Below are 21964 nucleotides of genomic sequence, written 5' to 3'. Positions count from 1 at the left end.
TGAATGAAAAGAAACCATTCATCATTGGAGCGTAGAAAAGCTTAATTGCATCGTTTTTAATGGATACAATATGTACATCCAGTTTGTAGTCAATGTCACCATCATCATAATGCAGGAAATCTCACCTTTACAACTATACAGTATTCCCATTGTTGTCAGTACAAAAGAAAAGGTTAAAAATCATAATAATCATAATAGTCAGAATAATAACAACACCCATACCAGCAAAAGTACCGTCTCATCCCTGTCACCGTGACTCTGCAGTCTCCTAAAATTCAATTGGTAAAAGGAAACGAGAAGTGAAACCTTCACAAAAGCCCACTAGCACAACCGCCCTAGACAGCCGGCCCCTGCACGATATATTGGTGATCAGGGTCCTCTTGACTGCACACGGCTCACTGCGCTGACGGCCCTGCTCGCAGGCTGGGGGAGGGGGCCCCTTAATGGATGACTCGACCAGCTCCCTCTATTTGGCGAGTTACCATGAACGTCCGAACCCTCAGACCTGTAGGGTGAATGAGCCCTCTGACACTGTGCCCCCCCCCCCCCCCCCCGGCTCTCTCTCTGTACAGACCACCATGTCTTGAGTATCCCAGAGGGGGCCCTAGGCACTGTTTGCTCAGTGGCCTACTTTCTATGTTCCCGATCCACCCAACCCCCGAACCCCACCCAGTTAGCATTTGGCTAGCATTTGGCTAGCTAGTTCTATAACTAGTCGGCTCGGTTGGGATTGCCGTAGAGACGATGCTAGCATAGCCACAGCTACACCCTCAGCTGCTACCAAGCCGGGGTGGCCTGTTGTCCAGCGACTGTGTGTTCAGGCAGACATGAAAGACGGCGAAAGATTACTGCGTGACCCTCCGAAACAGAGTTGGGCTAACCAGAGATCAGCTATCAACTTGGTCAATAAATAGGACTGCCTGGTAGTCAGCTACGGGTTGTGTTTTGTTGAGAAACATTATCACTGCGCAACCTGCCTGAAATATGTACGATATTTGAAAATCCCTCACTTCTGTTACAAAAGGATCCCAAAAATATCCCCCAGATTGTATTTACAGTAAAATACACTGTACAACTTTACATTTACTGAAGTTCAGATTCTCTCCAAGAATATTAAGATACAAGACAAGGCCAAGCTGTGATTTCTGTGTTTTACTCAGATTTTACATTGTACAAGCAGTTGCGCTGGTACGGGGCCAGTGCCCAGTCACATCGACGCCAAACCCAGACGCCTTTCTAACAAAGACCAAAAGGCCATCTGCAGCTATTCAAGAAATCTTCTGTACTCTTTCATGTCTGCTTGAATATGCATCTCTAGAACAATCCACCATCCCAACTCTTTTCTCTCATAATGTCCCAATTGTATCACCTGTACAAATATGCAGAGGATCCTCTGTATATTTTAAAGTAAAAGTTAATTCTTAAGTAAAAAAATCACCAACAAACCAATAGTACCCCAGAAAAACAAAATACAGAATCATAGTACATTCAATCACCTAGTCTGACTTTTGCTTTGCGAGTGGTGCTGCCATGCCGACATGTCTGGCCCACGGACCATAAGTACCTCAGTACAGTGTAAGGGATAGAAAGTTAAATGCAGCATTTTCGATTTTTCCGTTTTTTTTCCCGTGAACCCTATAATGAATGTTTAGCCTCATCTTGTTATCTTTCGGTGTTTTTGATAGTTTTTCTCGTTCTTCGTCTTCGTTTGTATTTATTGCTTGATCAGATGGCACGTGGAGGGCATGGGTTATCGTATCCCCCCCCCTTAAGAATACCGTTGTTGTGAGTTTCAGGATCAGTTCATATGAAACAATGCAGCCATGTTAAGAGCAATAGAAACTTAGCAACAACTCTGCGTTATTTGGCAAATGTGACCTCCAAAAACGACCCATGAACAATCCGCCTTCCTGGTGGTGATACGTTGTAGATATAGATGCTTACAATGCATATAACTTGATATACATTAAGGGGTGGGGATGGGTGAGAGAACAATTTTTGAAAAATATATTATTAGAAATGAAAATCTGAAAAAAAATAGAAAAGGAAAATGCTTTCTTTGATAGCTAAATAAGACACAGTTGTGCTAGAAGTGCTTTGTGTCTGAGTCTGCTCCCGGGACCTCTGGTATCAGTCCAGTCCATCAGTATGGTCCACAGTGAAGTGACAAGACGCATGGAGAGAGGAAGAGACAGAGAGAGAGGGGGTCCACACTATCAAGTTCAGGATCCCCTCAGTTTCAACCCAGCCACTCCCCTTTTCTCTCTCACTGTCTCTAAGTCTCTCTCTACTCTCTCGTAAGTGGCACGTTCTTTCCGCCCTCTCCACCCCCATACGTTCCTTGTAAGATGGAACATTCCGGTGACGAGAGACATCTTTCATCTTTCCATGTAAAAGGAGGGGAATGTCCACAGCGGAAGAGTTGGAATACCCCACAGAGATCATAGCTGGCGGTAAATCATACATGAACAGGAGGGAGATATTTACAACCGTACAAGACAACCTGAACAATTCACCTTGTTCTATGTTTGTCACGCACTGATGAAACCAAGACGCAGACTTATTTGTCATGAAAACAATAAAAGGCTGGACACTGGAGAGATACGCGGGAAAGATTCAACATGTCATCTTGCTAAGACCCTTAACGTTGGCAGTATACATTCATGCCCATGAGTGCATAGTCCATGGCTGTCGTGATTAGACACACAACTCTAACCCTAGGTGCATCCATCACACCCATAAGAACAATACAACATTTCTGTCTTTTTCGTCGACCCACACTGCCCTACCTCTTGATAATATACAAGGATATGTTCTGTGTTCCTGGTTGGTTGCCGAGACCAAATGCTGGCTAAGGACTTTAAAGTCGCAATGTGTAACATTTCTAGCTAGCTCGTAGCTTACCTGGACAAATCTGTAGTCGATGCTGATGAATATTGATTTCAATAGTGTTGTGATAAAATCACATCCCATAATAAGATACATTTTACAAATAAAAAAGGCTGACCAGCCCCTGCCTCTCTCTTTGTTAACAATAATTGTACTTTCAATACGCCCAAAACTAGTTTTGCGTCACAGTTCACTGTCAGTTAGAGTGGTCAGAACACTGTTATTGAGTTTTTTTAATTCTGAAAGTCTTCCACCTACTTACTGGAAGGGACTCAATCTTGCACATTGCGACTTTAAATACTAGACATCGTCATCATCATCATCATCATCATCGTTTTGCTCAATAGCAAAAGAAACGTTCAAATACCGAAGCAAACTTGCACATTTTCAACCTTTATGTTTCATCTATGGAAAATGAGATTGAGCAACATGGTATATTCTGAAAATACATGAAGGACAAGGCAACATCATTTGGCTGTTTCTAATTCTGCGTTTTCGTAAGACAAAGACACCAATTTCCAATTGACTTCTTAAGTCTTTATACCTCGTTCAAACCAACCAAAGTTCGGAAATTAAATTCACAGAAGAAAAAAAATAAATACATACAAGTAAAAAGCAGTGATATTGTTTCGGGATTGTACGTTAGCAGAAATGAAAGATAAAAAAGGAATCTCTCTGAATTCACTCACTAAAAATGACATCCGTGTGTAGTTCTACATTCTCGTAATATATTACTGGAGAGACTGCAGGGGGCCACAGCAACACAAAACATTGCCATGACAACACACCTTCAGCTCCATGTCCCTGTGTCATAGTGTCCAAACCAACCTCCACCCCGCCGTTTACCTTCGATACACCCTTTCAAAAGATGCCTACGGGACAACATCTAAGATCTTGCTTGGCAAAGAATAATCCTACATGGCTCGTCATGGATGTCTATGACGTCATTTGAAACGATGCACATTCGTACACAGCACTCTTAAGACACTCATACACACACACACACACACACACACACACACACACACACAAAAAGTACCATTTGCATCATCCTGGGGCAAAAAGTGAGCGAAAACAAAACAAACGTGATGGGTGTTTGGGGGAATGGCTCAGATTGAACAGACTGATTTATTAGATCTCCCTAGATCTGTGTACGTTGTTTTATCTTAGAGGTCTGACCCCTCTCCCAGTGCCAGCAGTAAAAGGTCTTGAACCTGTAGTGCGTATCTTAAAGGGTGCTTGTGTCTCGCTTCGGGCACTCCCAAGTACGGTTCACTACTATGGAGGAGTATCATAAAGGGTGAGGTAATGAATCCACAAGACTCACTTTGATTACTTAGTTGTTAGGAAGTTAAACATTGCCTTTTTCTGTATATGTGCACCCAGTCAAATTATGAACACCTTTTATCAGATTGGTGGACATGTGTAGCAAACAGTTAGAATTGACATTTTCCTTTCTGTTTCGGAAATGATTGAATCTCAAGTTGAATCTGAAGTTTGGATCGTTTTGACCAGATAACACTTTAAAGTACTTTGGTTCAGGCATTCCTCAGGTCACTTGCGTTTTGACAGGAAAGCACAAAGACTTTATGAATCAGACCTCGTGGAGTGAATTAGGATTGTTCGTCTCAAATGTTTGGTGCATCTCCTGCGATTGTAGTGAATAAACTTTCGGGCACAAATTTAGATTCTTAAAAACAAATTGGAAATTTCCGGATTGTGTCTTTGTTATTCGAGGGATATCTCAACGAACAACATAAATTAACTCATGTAATCAGATGGGGAAGGGAGTTAAGGGCCAATTCATCCATGTTAAAAGAGACCCACCAAAAAGGACTAGTGTGTAAGTACCCTACTTCTCATCCCAATCTCCTCAGCGAAAAGGTTTTTCCATGCCAGTCAAGTTCAAGTAGATCTAAACCATGCAGTTTGGACTTCATACCCATGTGACCCTTACGTTGTTGTCAGCGTTTGTCAGAGTTTGTCGTCGCCTACACTTCCTCAGCCATGCCTTACCAAGTGGCAGGTGTACATTTGGCCCCCTGGTCTCTTCATTCAAGAGGACACTGACCTATGAACATGAACCCAATGTAATTCAAAGGACGGTCCTATGATCAGTCCGCGGTTTCCAACGTATGCCGTGTGCTCCTAAGAGTGTCACTAAAAGTTATATTTGCATTCAAAGACACATTTCATGCAGAAGGTATCTTCTTTTTTTCTTTATCAAAGAAAGAAATACACACATTTCTTTTACATGTTCATCTAAAAATGGTATTTTTTCTTTTTCAAGTTATATATATATATATATCTATATTTATATCAGGTAGATTTTTTTTGTTCTTTTAAATCTAAACTTTTTTTTCCCAGGGCAGGCACCGTACACACACAGGGTACAGAGGCATGCCACACTTGCATTGGTTTGCATTCTACAGTTGGTTGGCTGGCAGGCATGATGTCATCCGGGCAGTGCAGCAGGATGAGAGACACACACACACACACACACACACACACACACACACACACACACACACACACACACACACACACACACACACAGACACACAACCACACACACAACCTCACACACAAATTCCCTTCCTGTAGCATGTCTATGTTTCTACCTTACACCGACACACATACAAAGACCACACGTATGTAGATACACATCCACTAGTCACACACACACACAAATCCATGCACTGTCCTCCAGTCTGCGCGCTAGCCACCCTTGCAGAAGGGGGACTGCCTCGATGACATTGAGGATCGGGGTTTGGGGGTTTGGGGGGGGGGAGGGGGTGTCCAACAAGCTTCTAATGGAATAATAAAAGCAGCACGGGCAAGGCTCTGTGATGCATGCAGACAGATGGACTGGGAGTGGGGGTAGGGGGAGGGGGGGGGGGGGGGGGGGGGGGGGGGGGGGGGGGCGGTGGCAGAAGGGTCAAAGGTCAAACTGGTGAGTGGGAATGCTTCTAAAGAAAAGATGTCGGGGCTGAGGGAGGGGCGGGGCCGGGGTCCAGCCCAGGGTTGCAGTCAAGATAAGTGATGGAGGGTGGAAAAGGGTGCGGGAGGGTGGAGGATGTTGTGAGGTCCATGATGTCAATGTTGGTATTCTTCTTTTTTTGGGTGGGGGGTGTGGGGGTAGAGGTTTTTTTCTATCTTTTGTGCATTTTTTTTGTCTTTTTAGTACTTGTAGGGGGGGCTCTGATCTGAGGCTAAGACAGGTTGGTTGGGGTATGGGGGGTGTCTAACTTCTACTAGACGTCTGACGAACACAGGTGGAGAGAGGCGAGAGATCGTAGGAGGGCAGGGGGTTGCTACATGTGTTAAGCTGTATATATATTCGCGATAGATATACATGGGGTGGGCGGTGTTTGGGGGGCGAGGGGACACTAATGCCGATGCATCGTTGTAAGCTTGTGTTCATTATCTCATGGCTCGTTGTGCTCAGTTACGTTACTGTAGGTGTTGCAAATATTGCTAGCAGTCATGTCTTACTCAAGTTGTCAACCAATAACCTGGATGACTGGGAGTACACAGTCTTTAGCTACTTTTATCGGACGAGAGAAGAGTTTCACATACTACAGTAGTGGTAGTATTGTGCTGTTAGAAAAAAAGTTACGAATTAGTCAAATACTGAACATGTTGAAAATGTTCGAATTTCATCTAAACTTCAATTGGTAAACAAATCGACGAGTACACATAGAAACCAGTATTGTTGGTGAGATAATACTTGACTCGTAGCAAGAGAGAGATGCATGTGGTCTCATGCGTCCCACATGTGAATACAATTAGAAACCACTTGATGTACCCATCCATACGCTCACTCACTGGGGATTGGTTAGACCAATGCCCCGTCAAACACACACACACACACACACATGCAATCACACACACACACACACAGACATTTATGCATACAACCTCACACAAACACACACACACACACACACACACACACACACACACACACACACACACTGTAACATGCATCTATATGTGATCTGTCTGCTGTGGCTTCATAAAAGGAGAAAGCTCCGCCCATCCTATTGTGGCAACCAATCAACAACATCCCCTGACAGTTAAACTGAGAAAAAGGAGGAAATAACGGGGCGATGACGGATCAAACCTTCACCAAATAAGAGGGGGATGGGGGTGGGATTTGAGAGAGCGGCGGGGGGCGGTGAAGACGGGGTATTCATTGGGGGGGGGGGGGGGGGGGGGGGGGTGTTGTAATTCCTGTCTCGAACGCAGGAAGTGTTGGGATGTTCTGGGGCTGACTCCGGGGGCGGATCTCAATGCGCTGTCTCGGTTGCTGTGTGACCAACGCTCTGTCCACTGGAGACACAGTACGCTCAAAACAGGCCAAAAACAACCCCCTTAAACCCCTTCATCCCATCCATCCTTCCTTCCGTCTCTCCGTCCAAATGTCCAGTCATCCGTCCATTCCAATGCGGCCCTCCGTGGGGGAACGGTGAGAAAGCAGACACTGCTCCTTTCTCCTGCTCCCCTGGGTGCCATTCTGGCTGGGTGGGTGGGGCTTGGATGGAGAGGGTGTAGGAGGGATGGAAAGTACGGGAGGTCTTGCGGGCACAGTCATGTAAAGGGCGTATCGATCTGAGTGGGGGGGGGGGGGGGGGGGGGGTTTCAGGCGCGGTCAGTGATTGGCTGGGAATGTTCCGGTTAGGCGCGGGGACAGGAGGTCATCGTCTGCGAAGGTCCGGTGGTTCTATACTCGACACCATGGAGAAAGGAGAGGGTCCTAATAGTAATTATTCAAATCATACAGAATATTAAACAAATTAAAAAAGGGGGTCGGGAAAACAACTCGAAAATGTAGAGGTATATTAAAAAAAAAATTAAAAAAAAAATCGAAAAGGCGTGATATAAAAACAAACGGAAACAACCTAAGAGTCAGTGACCTTACGGCACAGCGGCCGCCGACGCGTGGAAACAGAGAGCGCAGAAAGTGAACTTTCCCCCGTCGACGCCCATCGCAAAAAAACAACAACGTAAAACCGAATAAATTAAAGCTGTCAGAGGAGATCGACTCTGGTCTCGCGCAGCAGGTTGTGGTTCTCTCTCTCCCTTGCCCTCCCTCTTCCCTCTCTCCATCCCTCCCTCCCTCCCTCCCTCCCTCCCTCCCTCCCTCCCTCCCTCCCCGCCCCCTCACTCCTCGCGGAGCTGCAGGCGGTAGCGGCTGTGGCGGATCTGGAAGAACAGCCTCTCCAGTGGCGTGCGGCTCATGCCCGGCAGCCGGTAGTCGTCGCTGCGGGCCGTCCGACGGAAGCCCAGCGACTCGTACAGCTTGTGCGCCGCCATCTTCACGGCGGTGGTGCCCAGCACGACGGCGGCGTAGTTGTTGCGCACGGCGAACTCCAGCACGCGCCGGCCCAGCGACTTGGCGATGCCCTTGCCGCGGTAGCGGGCGTCGACGGACATGCGCCGCAGCTCAACCGTGTTGTCTTCCTCGCGTCCCTGCGCCGCCACGATGCCCACCACGCGGCCCTCCAGCATGGCCACCCAGAAGCAGGATCCTGGAGGAGGGGCGGGGGGAGAGATACACACACACGCACACAGGGTGAGGATAAGCACACACACACACATGGTTAGGTCGAAACCAGATACACACATAGTTAGGATAAACACAAGACAGGGTTGGGAATAACACACACACGCATACACGTTTAGGTTGAACACATGCAGTAAGGATAGAAACGCACGCAAAAACCCAGTTAAGATAAAATGACACACACACACACAGGGCTCAGATAGCAGTTCAAGTGGCAGACATGCATTTCAGGCCAAAGGCTAAACCTCTAATGATTTAATGGAATCATCATCAGAATTCCCAATTGTTGTTTGGGGGGGGGGGGGGGGGGGGGGGGGTGAGAGAGAGATGAGAAAGGGGAACAGAGTGAGGGATGGAGGAAGGGTGTTCTCCAGTGACTAGGGCTTAATTGCATTAAGCAATGATATGTTGATAATTAAAAGCACAGTTATGACTGAGCTGTCAGTCAGGGACAAGCAGAGAGGTCCCGAAAGAAGAGAGAGAGTCAGGGAGAGAGAGAGCGAGGGAGAGACCCCCATAGTGTCACAGAGTGAGATCTTACACAGTAAAGGTCGGCTGTCTGGTAAGAAAACCTTGCAGTGTTGGAGGCCCTTTTCTGGCTTTTTTCTAAAACTATTTACTAAGGTTGCATTAACCTTTGCATATCATTAAAGAAAATGCATGCAAGCAATTTGAAAACTGCAACGTGGTCAGTGGAACCATCCAGATCAGCTAAATCATCTTATGAGTTAGGAGTTTGACTTGTTGCCAGCGACGACGATGATGAGATTTGTGTTGTTGAAACGAACAAATGATCGAAAACACAAATTTACCGAGGCAGTACCGTTGTGTAATTTACCAAATACGTCATCTTTTGAATTTAGACTCTAATTATCATTGTGCTCCGTTGTTCTATCATCATGATCCATTCATCTAGCGAACATACTCTTGAGCCTTTAAATGAACCACCAAATAAAACACAGGAACGTAGTTGACTTTTAACACCACAGGTTTTGTTCCTTTGAAAAATAAAATAGCCATACTGCTTCATTTGCACTCTTAAATCTTTCGAGGACCTGCCTCCACTGTCCAGTGGCCTTTCTGGGCCGGTGTTAGCATGAGGATTAGCAGTATTCCCCTAGCTAAATATATTCTGACTCAAATCACATCTGACTCTGATTACCCGACTTTTCTACACTTTCACGATATAAAAAAAAAGTATCAAAAGCATAAAAATTGTACAGAGAGGGTTTAGTGGAGTGTGTGCATTCCAGTCCTATTAAACCTGCCCTATTCCAGGTCCGCGTTTAACGGCCATACGGTACCCCGGGGAATACGTCTGCATGCACTGCACCAAACCCCGTCTCATCACATGAAGGTCGCCAAGGCAACGTGTATGCCACTGTCTATTGTTGATGACGTCATCGTGCAGCCATGTGGAATCAGGAGATTATTCTATATTTTTATATTTTAGAGGTGTACATTTAGGAATTTGTGCTTAGCCAAGGGTGGTATTCAAAGAAAATAATATTTAAAAAAATCAAAAATATTCCAAAGAGCTGAATTTCTTTTGAAATGATAAGAGGCTCAGTCCAAGGTTATCCCCTAGACACTTAGCCTTTGTTAAATGTCACATTGTTGGGCCAGAGACCTGTGTGTGTGTGTGTGTGTGTGTGTGTGTGTGTGTGTGTGTGTGTGTGTGTGTGTGTGTGTGTGTGTTAATATTGTTATTATTTATTATGTGTTATTGTGTTATTGTGGTGCAGTAGTTTGTTTGTGCGTGTGGTGGGGGGGGTCATTTACATAAAGCCCTCTTGACCATCTGTTTCAACTGAGCCTGTGAGCACAGGGAAGATACCCTGCCAACTTCCCCCGCCTTGTGTGTGTGTGTGTGTGTGTGTGTGTGTGTGTGTTTCTGGCGTTTGTGTGCATGCCCGCCTGCATCCGCCGTATGTCTGTCTGTCTGTCTGTCTGTCTGTCTGTCTGTCTGTCTGTCTGTCTGTCTGTCTTCCAGTGCTCCCACCCTGATACAAAGGGCAGCTCTGCTCATAACGAAACACTGCTATTTTTCTCACCCGTCAACTCTCATCCCACCTCATCTGTGTGTCGTGACTTGAGCACTCGCATGTGTGTGTGTGTGTGTGTGTGTGTGGTGTGTCGCGTTGCACCGCGTCACCAGTGACCCTCTCCCTGCCACAGGGTTAACGTTGACCTCTGAGCCGGCTCACGTCAGGCGCGACCTCCACATCTGTCAGAGCTGTCATGGCGTTGGAAGCGCCTGAGCACCGTTAAAGAGAACACAGGACTCTGACAGGCTCTCCGCTCGTCATTGTCTCTGCTGATAAGGGGGTGTGGCGGTGTGTGTGTGTGTGTGTGTGGGGGGGGGGGGGGAGCTCCAGGGAGCACACAGAGAGAAGGAGATGGCGAAAGGAGAGAGAAGGAGAAAACCAGGAGAGATGGCGGCTGGTAGCTCTAGTGGAAGCTGTGTTCATCTCCTAACGTATAAATGAGTACCGGTGGAGTTATACCGCCGCCTTGGCCAACGCTCTTAAGATCCACCACCGAAGGAGAAGGAATGGCTCGCCGCGAAACACGAGAGTGAACCGTGTGTGCGTGTGCCGCTGCCCGTGGCTAACAGGGAAGGCGTGCCGGTTCCGCGTGTCAGTGAGCGGAGGCAGGCCGTCGCGATGCCTTTGGGCAAAGCCGCGGTGCTATCTCTGGGCTGCCGCCGCGGTCAGGCCCATGGGGGGCGGAGCCGGGAGCAGCAGCAGCAGCCGCCGCCGCGTGTGCGCTGGTGATACCGATGGGCTTCACGTCGTCGTTATGGCGACGAGACGAGGAGCGCTAGTTAGGCCCAGCTAGGTCGGCTATGCTAACGAGATAGCGACAAACGCAGCTTTTCAAAAGAAGGAGGACGGAAGGGAAGGAGCTCAGGGGAGGGAGGAAGAGAGGGAAACGCCTCGAAGAGACGACTCATTCTGCCCCTGAGACACGGAGAGGAAGAGTGAGGAAGAAGAGGGAGAGAGAGCCAGAAGAAAGGCTCAGAGAGCGAGGCGCCACTGTGAAGGAGACCATCGGTGGAGGATGTGAAAGGATCCATTATACCCGCCGGAGAGGGAGAGAGAGGGGTGGGGATGGGCTGAAAAGGGATGGGGGGTTGGGGTCTGGTTTGAGTGAAACATCAATAATGAGTGGAATCCTCCGTGTTCTGAGGGGTGGGAGTGAGGCGATAGGCCTGGGGGGGGGGGGGGGGGGGGCACGAGTCTCAAGGCAAGATATAAGTTAGCAGGGATTTCTTTATGCAACGCGCGAATAGTGCGAGTGTGTGTGTGTGTGTGTTTGGTGTGTGATCTGGTTGTACTTAGATGAAGCCTTAAGGGATAGTTAAGGTAAGGGTGTGTATTTCAGTGGCGGGTTGGTCCTTTTTATTTAATTGTATTAACATTTTCTGTGTTAAACCAGTACAACATGTGTTTTCTTTCCTCGATCACAGTTGTGCTGCTAGGTATGCATTTATAGAGCTAGAGCCCCGTCCCCACTGGACCAAACATCCACTCACACCCACTAACATTTGTCTCTTGCCTTGGGTCAGAAAGGTTACAATCAGCGTTCATTCGCAGGACGAACGACTGCTGTATTCACAGGTATTTATCGGCTTCAGCTCCGACTTGCAGCGATGGGATTTTTAACCCCTTTTTTACATTACGGCAGGACTTCGTGAACGCACGTTTGTGGCGTTGAACTTGACACACATTTTTTTCTATTTTTCCTGCATATACGCGTAAATGCTGGTGAAAATGTGTGAGTGTGTGTGTGTGTGTGTGTGTGTGTGTCTACATTGAAAGGCTGCCTGAATGCGGCCCGTTGTTCAGCACAGCTCGCGCCCGCACCCTGATAGCTCCTCCCCCTCTTAGTTAGGAAGGGGGGGAGGAGCTCCAAGGGTTGTGTGACTAAGCACAACAATGCCTCTCCTGGTGACTCAGCTAAGCTTGAGCATTTCCGAGGATACCGCTGTACATCTGTACGTCTGTTCAGACACTGTACGTCTGTACGTCTGTCCAGACACTGTACGTCTGTCCAGACACTGTATGTCTGTACGTCTGTCCAGACACTGTACGTCTGTATGTCTCACCAGATACCTCTCTGCAATAGGAAGCTCTGTGGCACAAACCTGCTGACAAACTACAACTGTGGCCATTTTAATCTCAATATCGGACAAAGGTTGCGCAATGCACCGGGAATTGAACTGTGTCGTGTTCTTTTTGGTTTTTGTGCTGCATCTTTCTTTTGGTTACACATCCTCATCCACACACACGTACACTCACAGAAACAAGCTCATGTCAGCTGAATCGTGGCCTATGGGACGAGGAAATGTGTCTGGGTGACGGATCCTATTAGCACAATCTCTAGCGATTCACTTTTTTTCCCCAAACCAATAGCTCCAACTGTAGCCTATAGTAGACCGTAAACAATCTAGATTCTTCTTAAATTAGTTTCTATGCCTTCTATTGAACTCCTCTCTGCCCTATTTTAAATGTGAACCTTTTTCAGGTGGAATAGAAAGGATCTTAAAGTTGGGACATTTAAGGAGGCGATGTATGTGGCAAAGCCCAGATAGACGGACTGTTGGAAGACTATGTAATAATGACTATGTGGCATAGAAGTGCTCTTTGTTTGCACTTGAGGGAGCACTAAACGTAACTTAAGTTATGAATGCGTGAGCTATGGATCCCTTCCAGAGATGGCTGAATTGAACAACCCTTTTACTCTAGCTCAGCACAGCGGGCCAAAGTACTGATCCCACCCCCACCCCAAGAAAAAAGATGCACACAAATGACGCGTATCAGTGTTGAAAACAGCATTGCGTTGTTGTTGTTTTTTTAACTCAGAAGCTCCACCGAGAAAGCTATCTCTGTCCGGGTCCAACTAGGGGCTCCTCCATAAAGACAGATAGCCAGTGTTTATAATGTGCTGCTTGCCCCCCACACAAGAGACTAGTGACCCTTCATCCCCATGGGAAAGGACACTGCGGCGGCACCACAGCTGCGCAACAGTAGCATAGAAGCGCTCAGTCTCCGCGGATGAACGGCGGCCCTATTGCTCTGGACGGGGCCGCTGTGACTGGCTGGGTTGGGTTATCGGGGCGGAGCCTAGAGGAGAAACTTGGTCGTTTCGGTCATTCCTTGGTTTGCAATTCAATTTTATTTATGGTAAAGCTTTTTTTTTTAAAGAAACCCTTTGTGTAAAATTTAAGTGTCAGAAAAAATGAATAATATGTCTAGTCTAGTCTTCTTAGCTAGCCTCCAAGGCAAACATCGATCCACAATAAGTATGTTACTCTGTCTACAGCAGGAGTGCCCCTGACTTGATGTCACGTTCGTCAGTGTCACAAATTTGACAGTGTAACCCTCCCAGTCCCCACGGCGATAATGATGGCGTATACACACGTTGCCCGGGGCAACAGCATCGTCTACCGGGGTGGTATGAGGACAACGCTGTGTCATAGTGAGTTCATTTAACCCACCGAGCCACACCCACATCAACACACGCACTAACATCCTCATAAACCCACACATACCATCAATACTTAAAACCTCCCCCTTCTACCCTATGAGGTCAAAGTTCACAACGGGGGGAGGGGAAAGTAGGGAGTAGCATGCCGCATTAAACACAAGACGTTGATGCTATCTACCGAAGGCTACCAACACCATGGCGTGACGGGTATGTATTCAGTATCCCCCATGACCTATTTACTCTTCAATAAGGAAGTCTCACCCATGCTTGCTGCAATTGCTGCTACATACATATATGGAAAAAATGCACTGCAAGGACACTGGCTTGTTCTCTCGCTACCCTTGCTGATTTATTATTTAAAAGCCATAATTTTTCAACCATCCCACAGCATGTATGTGCACGTCAAGATGCGCACGTGTTCCCACACTCGTTGCTTAATAGAATTCTCCCCCCCCCCCCCCCCCTGTTTTTCCAACCCACCATTAACTGCTCGTGTCCGAACATCCCCCCACAACTCCGGTGATCTGCTTGCGATGAAGACCTTTGATTGGTCAGTAGGGATCTCAGGGACCCCACAATGAGAGAGAGAGAGAGAGAGAGAGAGAGAGAGAGAGGAGAGAGAGGAGAGAGAGAGAGAGAGAGAGAGAGAGAGAGAGAGAGAGAGAGAGAGAGAGAGAGAGAGAGAGAGAGAGAGAGAGAGAGAGAGAGAGGGGGGGGGGGGGGTTGGGTCTTTGTTCTGTATCGATTCGAGGTGGACTTTGAGAAATGACTGGCGGGCGCGAAGTGATGCATTATTAATGCTCATCGCCGCTGCTTCCCTTCCCACATCAAACGGCCCTGCTGAACCCAGCCGCCGTGTCTTCTGGTTCGCCGTGCGCCGAGGTGGTGCGTTGCCATTGGTTACCTGGTCGCACAGGATGTCATTCTAAAGGTGTCATTTTCTTTTTTTTCTATGGATGCAAAGATAGAGGTGTTTCAGGGAAACGTGTCCCGAGTCTCTTCTCAGAGGTGAGACTGAACTGATGGCGCCACGAGGGTGATTCTCTGGCAGGCGAGGTAATGTATATGAAAAGTGAATTACAGAGGGGGCGGGGCTAGGGCCAGAAGTACCGTTCTGGGAGAGAACACCACTTCGTCTATGCTCAGATAATGGATCATATATACCCCAGTCGCACACACACACACACACATTTCCTGAACCTAGATTTGATGTAGACAGTGTGTGTGTTTGTGTGTGTGTGTATGTGTGTGTGTTTGTGTGTGTGTGTGTGCGCGGGGGGGAGAGAGAGATATAGAAACAAAGATGCTCGTGGTTAAAGGGTTGATGTGGGTTCAATGCACATCAAGGGCTTCCGGTAACTTCCTCACATGGTAATAGGCCTCCCAATTGCGTCATTTGCGACAATGAAAAGCCTGCTGATTGGTCGCAAGGGATTTGAAAATAACAGGGCTATGCGAAAGCCAGAAGGGTAAAGATGTACGTTTTTCGTTCTAAGGAGAGAACAGGAAGAAAGAGGAGAGAGGGGGGTGGGTGGGGAAGAGGGAGCGGGACGGAGAAGAGTTATTGATGTTCTCCTGAAAATGACAGTTGGTTCCATCCTCTAAGGTCGCCTTATTCTCTGAGCACACCCTGAACACAGCAGCTTCCCACACACACACACACACACACCATACATTTGATCTCACACGCACACACACACACACAATAAGATATAGGAGTGACCCCTCCCCCATGCAACGCCCCGCTTTACTAACAAGCATCCGCCTGCCTCCACCCCCCACCATCTCTCTCTCTCTCTCTCTCTCTCTCTCTCTCTCTCTCTCTCTCTCTCTCTCTCCCCATCCATCTTATGGACCTAAATAAGGCACAGTAGGCAGCGGTGTAGGAAGAGGTTGTTCCCTTCTCACACACACACACACACACACACACACTGCAGGGAGCCTGAGATGAAAGAGATGAAGAGACCCCATTGGCAGCTCCTGACTCTCCTGTTCCAGGAGCCCATGTATTTATGTATGATCGAGCTTTTGCATAAGGGAACGTATTCACGTACGTATTCACTCATGTGTTAGCTCTGATAATAGCTTATGTGCTAACTGAGGTTTTCGGCTCATCTGTTTGCTTGGTGTTCCCTAGTGTAGGGCGGTGGCGGTGAGGGGGCGGGGGAGAGGTGGGTATGCTGCAGTAAACCTTGCTCCCTTCTGAGGCCCTCGTGGATGCCCAAGTGGCTGACCTGAATGGCTGGTAGTCTGAGAGCTGCCCGTGTAAATCCCATGGAAGTGGGTCAGAGGACAGGTTACACTATAGAGGATACCTTCGTTTGCAAAGAGACAGAGAGAGAGGGCAGTTTTCTAGTTTCGCACTGCAAAACAGTCTCTTAATTAATTCCGGTGTGGTCGTTAAATATTCACAGGGTTCTTTTTGGCAGTGAGATCGGGGAAAACCTGCAGGCAGATAGAAAGTGTGTTGACAATCTGCTGACAACACAAGCTAGCCATCTCGTCTCATTGCCGCTAGCTTCATGAATAGCCTGTCCGAGTCCATTTCCCCTCCCCCAGCCCTCCTCCTCCTCCTCACAGCCTGATCATTATCAAGTCTTCCGAGGACCCCGTATTGATCGCCCTGTGTGATTGATAGGGGCCGCAGATGATTGGGGCTGCTCGATTGCGTCCGTGAAACACCTGACCGAGCCGCGGCCGCCGTCTCGCCCAACCGCACGCGCACTGACGCGCAGATAATGGGCCTACTAGCGCGCCGCCGCGGAGCTAACATCCAGACCTGTGTCGGGTCGCTACAGAGCTGTCCTCCCAGCGGGTAGCATGACAGGTAATGATTCCCCTCGCTTCTCTGCTTCCCCATACGTACCCTCACAAAACACAACGCACACACACACACACACACACACACACACACAGACACACACACACACACACACACACACACACATATATACACACACACACACACACACACACATACATATACACACATACATATACACACACACACATACATATACACACATACATATACACACACAAACACACACACACATACATATACACACATACATATACACACACACACACACACATACATATACACACATACATATACACACACACACACACACATACGTATACACACATACATATACACACACACACACACACATACATATACACACATACATATACACACACACACACATACATATACACACATACATACACACACACACACAAAAAACACACACTCACACAGTTGTATGTAAAACTGTTAGTCTCCCATGCTTCCCAGCCTCTCTCCTTACTGTATGGATACACCAGTGATCGTCTGTGTGCCGGTTATTTTGAGCAAGAGAGGTGTGGAGGTGGAGGGGTGACCCTGGTGGTGTAGGGGGCTGATGCGTTGGCGTTCGGCCCGCCGCCGCGTTTTCACACGCTCGTTATCCTGAAGAAGAGTGCCGGGGGAGTACTCGCCACACACACACACACACTTTGACCCTCGCTTTAGCCGACAGGAAGGGTGTCATGGGAATTTTTGGACGGTAACGCGTGCAACCGATGGATTTCCTTCGCCCTGATTACACGGCGTGCTGAAGGAAAGGAGCGCTGTGTACTGCAGCAACTGTATCAGCGCTTTGGCTCGGGCGATCGATGGACACCTCCCCCCCCTCCCAGCCTTACTGTAATCCAGCACAAGGGGGGGGGAGAGGCTAGGAGAGGAGCACAGAGAGGAGGGGGCAGGAGAGGTGAGAGGAAGGGAGGAAATGAGAGAGGAGAGCAGTGGAAGATGAGTGGATGTTTCATGCCATGACCCAGGGGAGGGCAGAGGAGGGGTGAGCACAGAGGGTAGGGAAGGAAGTGAGGAGAGAAGGAGAGGTGTGAGGGATCGAGAGAGGAGAGGTGAGTGAGGAGGGGAGAGGTGAGGGAAGAGAAAGGAGGAATCGAAAGAGAGGGGAGTCAAGGAAATAGAGATGAGAGGAGGGAGAGAGAGGGTAGGGGAGGAAAAAGATGAGAGGGGGGAGGGGGGAGAGAGGAGAGAGAAGAGAGGGAAAGGAAAGAAGAGGGGGGAGAGTGGGGAGGGGAAGGAAAAGAGACAATAGGGAAAGAGAAACAGACGAAAGGAGAGACAAGAGGACAGGAGAGAGAGGGGAGAGGAAAGGGGTAACATGGAAAGGGAAGAAGAAAAATATGCTTTGCATATTTAATGAGTTTCGTGCCGCTGGATTGGTGGAGAGTGTGTGATGTCTTTCTGACGGAATGTGTGTCCCTCTTACCTCATTCATGCAAACAAAGTGACAGCTACTTGATTCAGTTTCACCGAAATCTTGCCTGTGACACCAATCACCGCTAATCATGTTAACTTTGTAGGCTTCCTCAAGCCCCCCCACCCACCACCACCCCAACCCAACCCACAGACATTCAAAACAGACACAAAAAAAAACACACACAAAGCTGTGCTAACTAACGCACACACACATAGTTAGTTTGCAGAGCTGTGTGTTTTTACTCGAATCGTTGTGTTGTTTCGTTGTGTTTGTCTTGTTGTTCATTAGTCCCTTTAGTTTGGGGGTTCTGCTGGTCCTCTTACCTGTAGGTTTCATGTAATACGCTTCTATGTCGGCCATGTCCGTGTGCAGGGCACAGTCCAGGTAACCGAGGATAACTTTCCTGCTGTAGTAGTAGCGCGCGCCCATTAGAATAAACGGTGCACAGCAGGTCAGGGCGAAGGATTTGGTCACGACAAAGCACATTACTATGGAGAAATGGAAGAAAGATAAACGACACCTGTCAGAAAAGAGAATCACATGTTTGATTTGGCGGGAAAGAAACCCACGGTCCCACAACAGGGCAAGTTAGAAAGCACGGCAGAAGCAGATCACAGGTGCACGGTCGCTGTGTGTCCCAGCGTTAAGACACGTCAATAGGCATGGAATACATTACATTCATGTGATTTAGGGGACATTCGTCGAATTTGTCATAGTGATGCAAATGGGTTTGATTTTTTTGTTGGAGCCGTCCAGCAAAACAACCATTTGTTTTTGTCATGTTTTTTTTTATCGACCTCAGTTCACATGACAGTAATTCTTTGACCGAGGCACTGGGGGGCGCATTACAGCGCCGCTAAGTCGGATCGGTGCTGCATAGCATGTTGTATGACTGCCATGCACTAGTCCTTAGTGATACTCCAGTGCATCTCCATCGTGCATCCGAGGAATCTTCTCGCCGTACCGAGAGTGAATGAAACGAAGCGGCCGATGCATTTAAGCACATAACTAAACATAAATTGAGGCTGTAAAAAAATAAAATGAAAAAAAACATGTTTTTTGTAGAATTTAAGTTTTTTTGTTCGATAATTTCATTGAGTTACCGAAATATTGTTTTAGGATTTATATTAAGAAAAAAGACTTGATGTGTCCTCGTGTTGAATAAGAAGCTCTCCCGTGCACTTCCTTCATGATTCTCCGTTGGAAACATAAACAAAGACCCAGCAGCAAACCCCTCAGTGCGCGACAGGAGCACGCCGCTTATCTGTGCAGGGGCAGGGAGTGCTCTGATGTGCGCGCTGTGAGCCCACACAGTAGGGGGTAATATATGTGTGCGTTGCGATGGAGATCCAGGACTGCATTTGGCCAGGCGCGCACACCGTAGCCCACACATCCCCAAATGTATTAATTAATTAATTTATACGCTGGCGCGTCGCAACATAACATAAGAGGAGCCGGCTATATTGCTGATAACATGCAACAACACTCGCGTGCGCGTGGCCATGCCTATTGTTGCATGAGCTACATGCCGGTTATTCGAGTCGACCGGGGCGACGTCGACATATTGGTCCGTTATTACAAAAGAACCAGAAATCTGTGTACCTTTTTTGACGTTGCAGTAAAAAATAAAAAATACTAGAAAGATTTCATGGTTTTTCATTTCAGACAGAATGAAACTGCAAGATAGCCTATTCTATTAAAGAGACATAATTTAAAGGGTCATGCATTCACATTAAGAGAGAAAGCATACAGTTAATGAGCTCCAGAACTGACTGGTGTGTGTGTATTTCTGAAGTGATGTGCCGCTGCTGGTGGCGAGGTTACTTACATGTCAGAAGAGCATATAAAAACTGGGTTTTAGGCTGTTGCCTCAACCCCCTGAACACTGTGTTGGGTATTCTTTCCGTGATACCCTCGTTAAAGATGCGCCGCACCTCGACATGATCCCCGCGCTCAAACTCGCGGATGAACACCACGTCTTTCTTCATGTCCCGGTCTTCGACGGGATTCAGGGCCGTGCTGGCCGAGGAGGGGCCCCACATATGTGAGGAGGACACCATCATAGAATCTTTTTTGGTCCCAGGTATAGCATCGTGTTCGTCCGCAACAATTTTAGTCTCGCAAACCATTTTGGGAGACGAACAATGCATGCAACTGGCCGCAAAAAACAATTGTAACTGGGAAGAAGAAGAAAAAGAGGGGGGGGACTCGAAGATGGATGGGGTTGTATGTTTCTTGTTTTAAAAATCAGATAAAGAATGAATGAAAAAAGGCGAGGGATGTTATGCTGCAACCCCGAGCGTATCAGTCGACCAAGACTTGCCGGCGTAGTTGAACCTGTATTTATAATAGCGCGTCGCTGGCAGATTCAGTTTCAGGGGTGGGCATCTACTTCGCTTAGCTCTGATTGGAGGAAACCTGGTGCCACGTGACCCTGATACACGCAGCGGGACCGGCGAGAGTCGCCCACTCGGATTCTCTAAATGCATGGTTGTTTATACCGGCACAATTCTACACATGTGTTCTCCAATAGCGGGGGTTTGGGGGCAGCAGCAGCAGTTGCAAGATTGCGTAGTAGCCTGTACCGATATATTTCTGGTTTGACTTCGTCGTTATGCTTCGCAATTAGGAATCCCCCCCTCCCCCTTCTGCGTAGGACTGGGAGCGCAAGGCAATGGATGGGACACCCATCGCCGAGCTGAAACGCATAATTTTAGGGCTCTGCGTCAAATTCGAGCCGGTCTGTTGGTGATAACGGCGATGTGAGCCTATACAGTGGAGACATATTTAATGCATGTATGTAGAAAGGGAAACCATGCCGAATTTACGTTCTCTTTTTTCATTGCCCCACTGGTCGTTTCACCCAATCCCCCAGCATTGACTGACAGCTCTGCTGCAGTGCAGTGATTCCTCTCCTCCTTCTCCTCCTTCGGATCGTCGCCCTTCTCCTTTCCCTTTTTGCACACATTTCAGGAAGAAAATAAAGTTGTGTATCTATACAGGACACCGTCTCGCGCGGCCGGGTAGCCCACATTTCTCAGCCCAAAGGAACCTCTACGTTTGCCACCATCGCCATCACACCTCGTCTATCTATTGTTGTGTACTGGCACTCCCTTTCATAGCCTACCGGCTGTTATCATAAACCGCATTCAACTCGGTTTACGTGCCATGCGGAGGTTAGCTTGCTGGTTTGATTTTACAGAGTTGTTCCGTTCCCTACGACCATTTCTGGGTTTTTTTTGCAGCTCCGTTCGCTTTTGTCCAATTTTGTCTAAAAAGGGCTGTATCTTCATCAAGAGATTTAATCGAATGATGTAGCCTAGTTCTATCTTTTGTACAGCAAACCGCAGATAGCCAATTAAATAATCGAAAACAGCGGGGAAACGCATCATATATTTGAGTCAAAAGTTGAAACTGGATAAATTGAGGTTACTTCTCGGATCCATAAGCAAGCCAACATCCCCCCTTTTAATACTGAATTACACACTGGCTGCCGAATGGCGTCCTCCTGAGAAAAAGAAAATGTATTTCTTGGTCGGCTATTACTTAGGCCTATAAGTAGCCTATGTTCGATACTTAAAGTCCATACGGTGTTTTTCGGAAGCCCGGTCCGGGCGTGTGCATTTCATAATGCGGCAGGGTTGTCACTCCGCCGCATCGTCACCTGCTTTGATGCGCGTGAACAGCTCTTCCCCGCCAGCAGTCTGCAGCTTCGCTTGCGCATGTGCGATATCTAACT

General features: G+C 47.7%; 1 protein-coding gene across 1 annotated transcript; it reads right to left on the bottom strand.

Annotated features, from left to right (window-relative positions):
- Nucleotides 1–7111: 7111 nt before the first annotated feature.
- Nucleotides 7112–20735, bottom strand: nat8l (N-acetyltransferase 8-like). The gene is made up of 3 exons (XM_030338692.1): nt 20054–20735; nt 18549–18713; nt 7112–8423 (listed from the first exon to the last, which is right to left on the bottom strand). The coding sequence occupies exons 1-3, from the start codon at nt 20373–20375 to the stop codon at nt 8056–8058; spliced, it is 855 nt and encodes a 284-aa protein (XP_030194552.1). The 5' UTR covers nt 20376–20735; the 3' UTR covers nt 7112–8055.
- Between the last annotated feature and the right edge of the window lie 1229 nt (nt 20736–21964).

This window comes from Gadus morhua, chromosome 17 (assembly GCF_902167405.1).
Source record: "Gadus morhua chromosome 17, gadMor3.0, whole genome shotgun sequence".
Taxonomy (NCBI): domain Eukaryota; kingdom Metazoa; phylum Chordata; class Actinopteri; order Gadiformes; family Gadidae; genus Gadus; species Gadus morhua.
Note: the sequence above shows the minus strand (reverse complement) of the source record. Positions and strands in the feature narration are given on the sequence as shown.

Excerpts from the sequence above, each read along its gene's own strand:
- nat8l (XM_030338692.1), bottom strand. The coding sequence starts at position 20,375 with ATGCATTGTTCGTCTCCCAAAATGGTTTGCGAGACTAAAATTGTTGCG. Across the intron at positions 18,714-20,053 it reads TTTATATGCTCTTCTGACAT|TAATGTGCTTTGTCGTGACC; the intron begins GTAAGTAACCTC and ends ATTTCTCCATAG. Across the intron at positions 8,424-18,548 it reads GTATTACATGAAACCTACAG|GATCCTGCTTCTGGGTGGCC; the intron begins GTAAGAGGACCA and ends CCCCTCCTCCAG.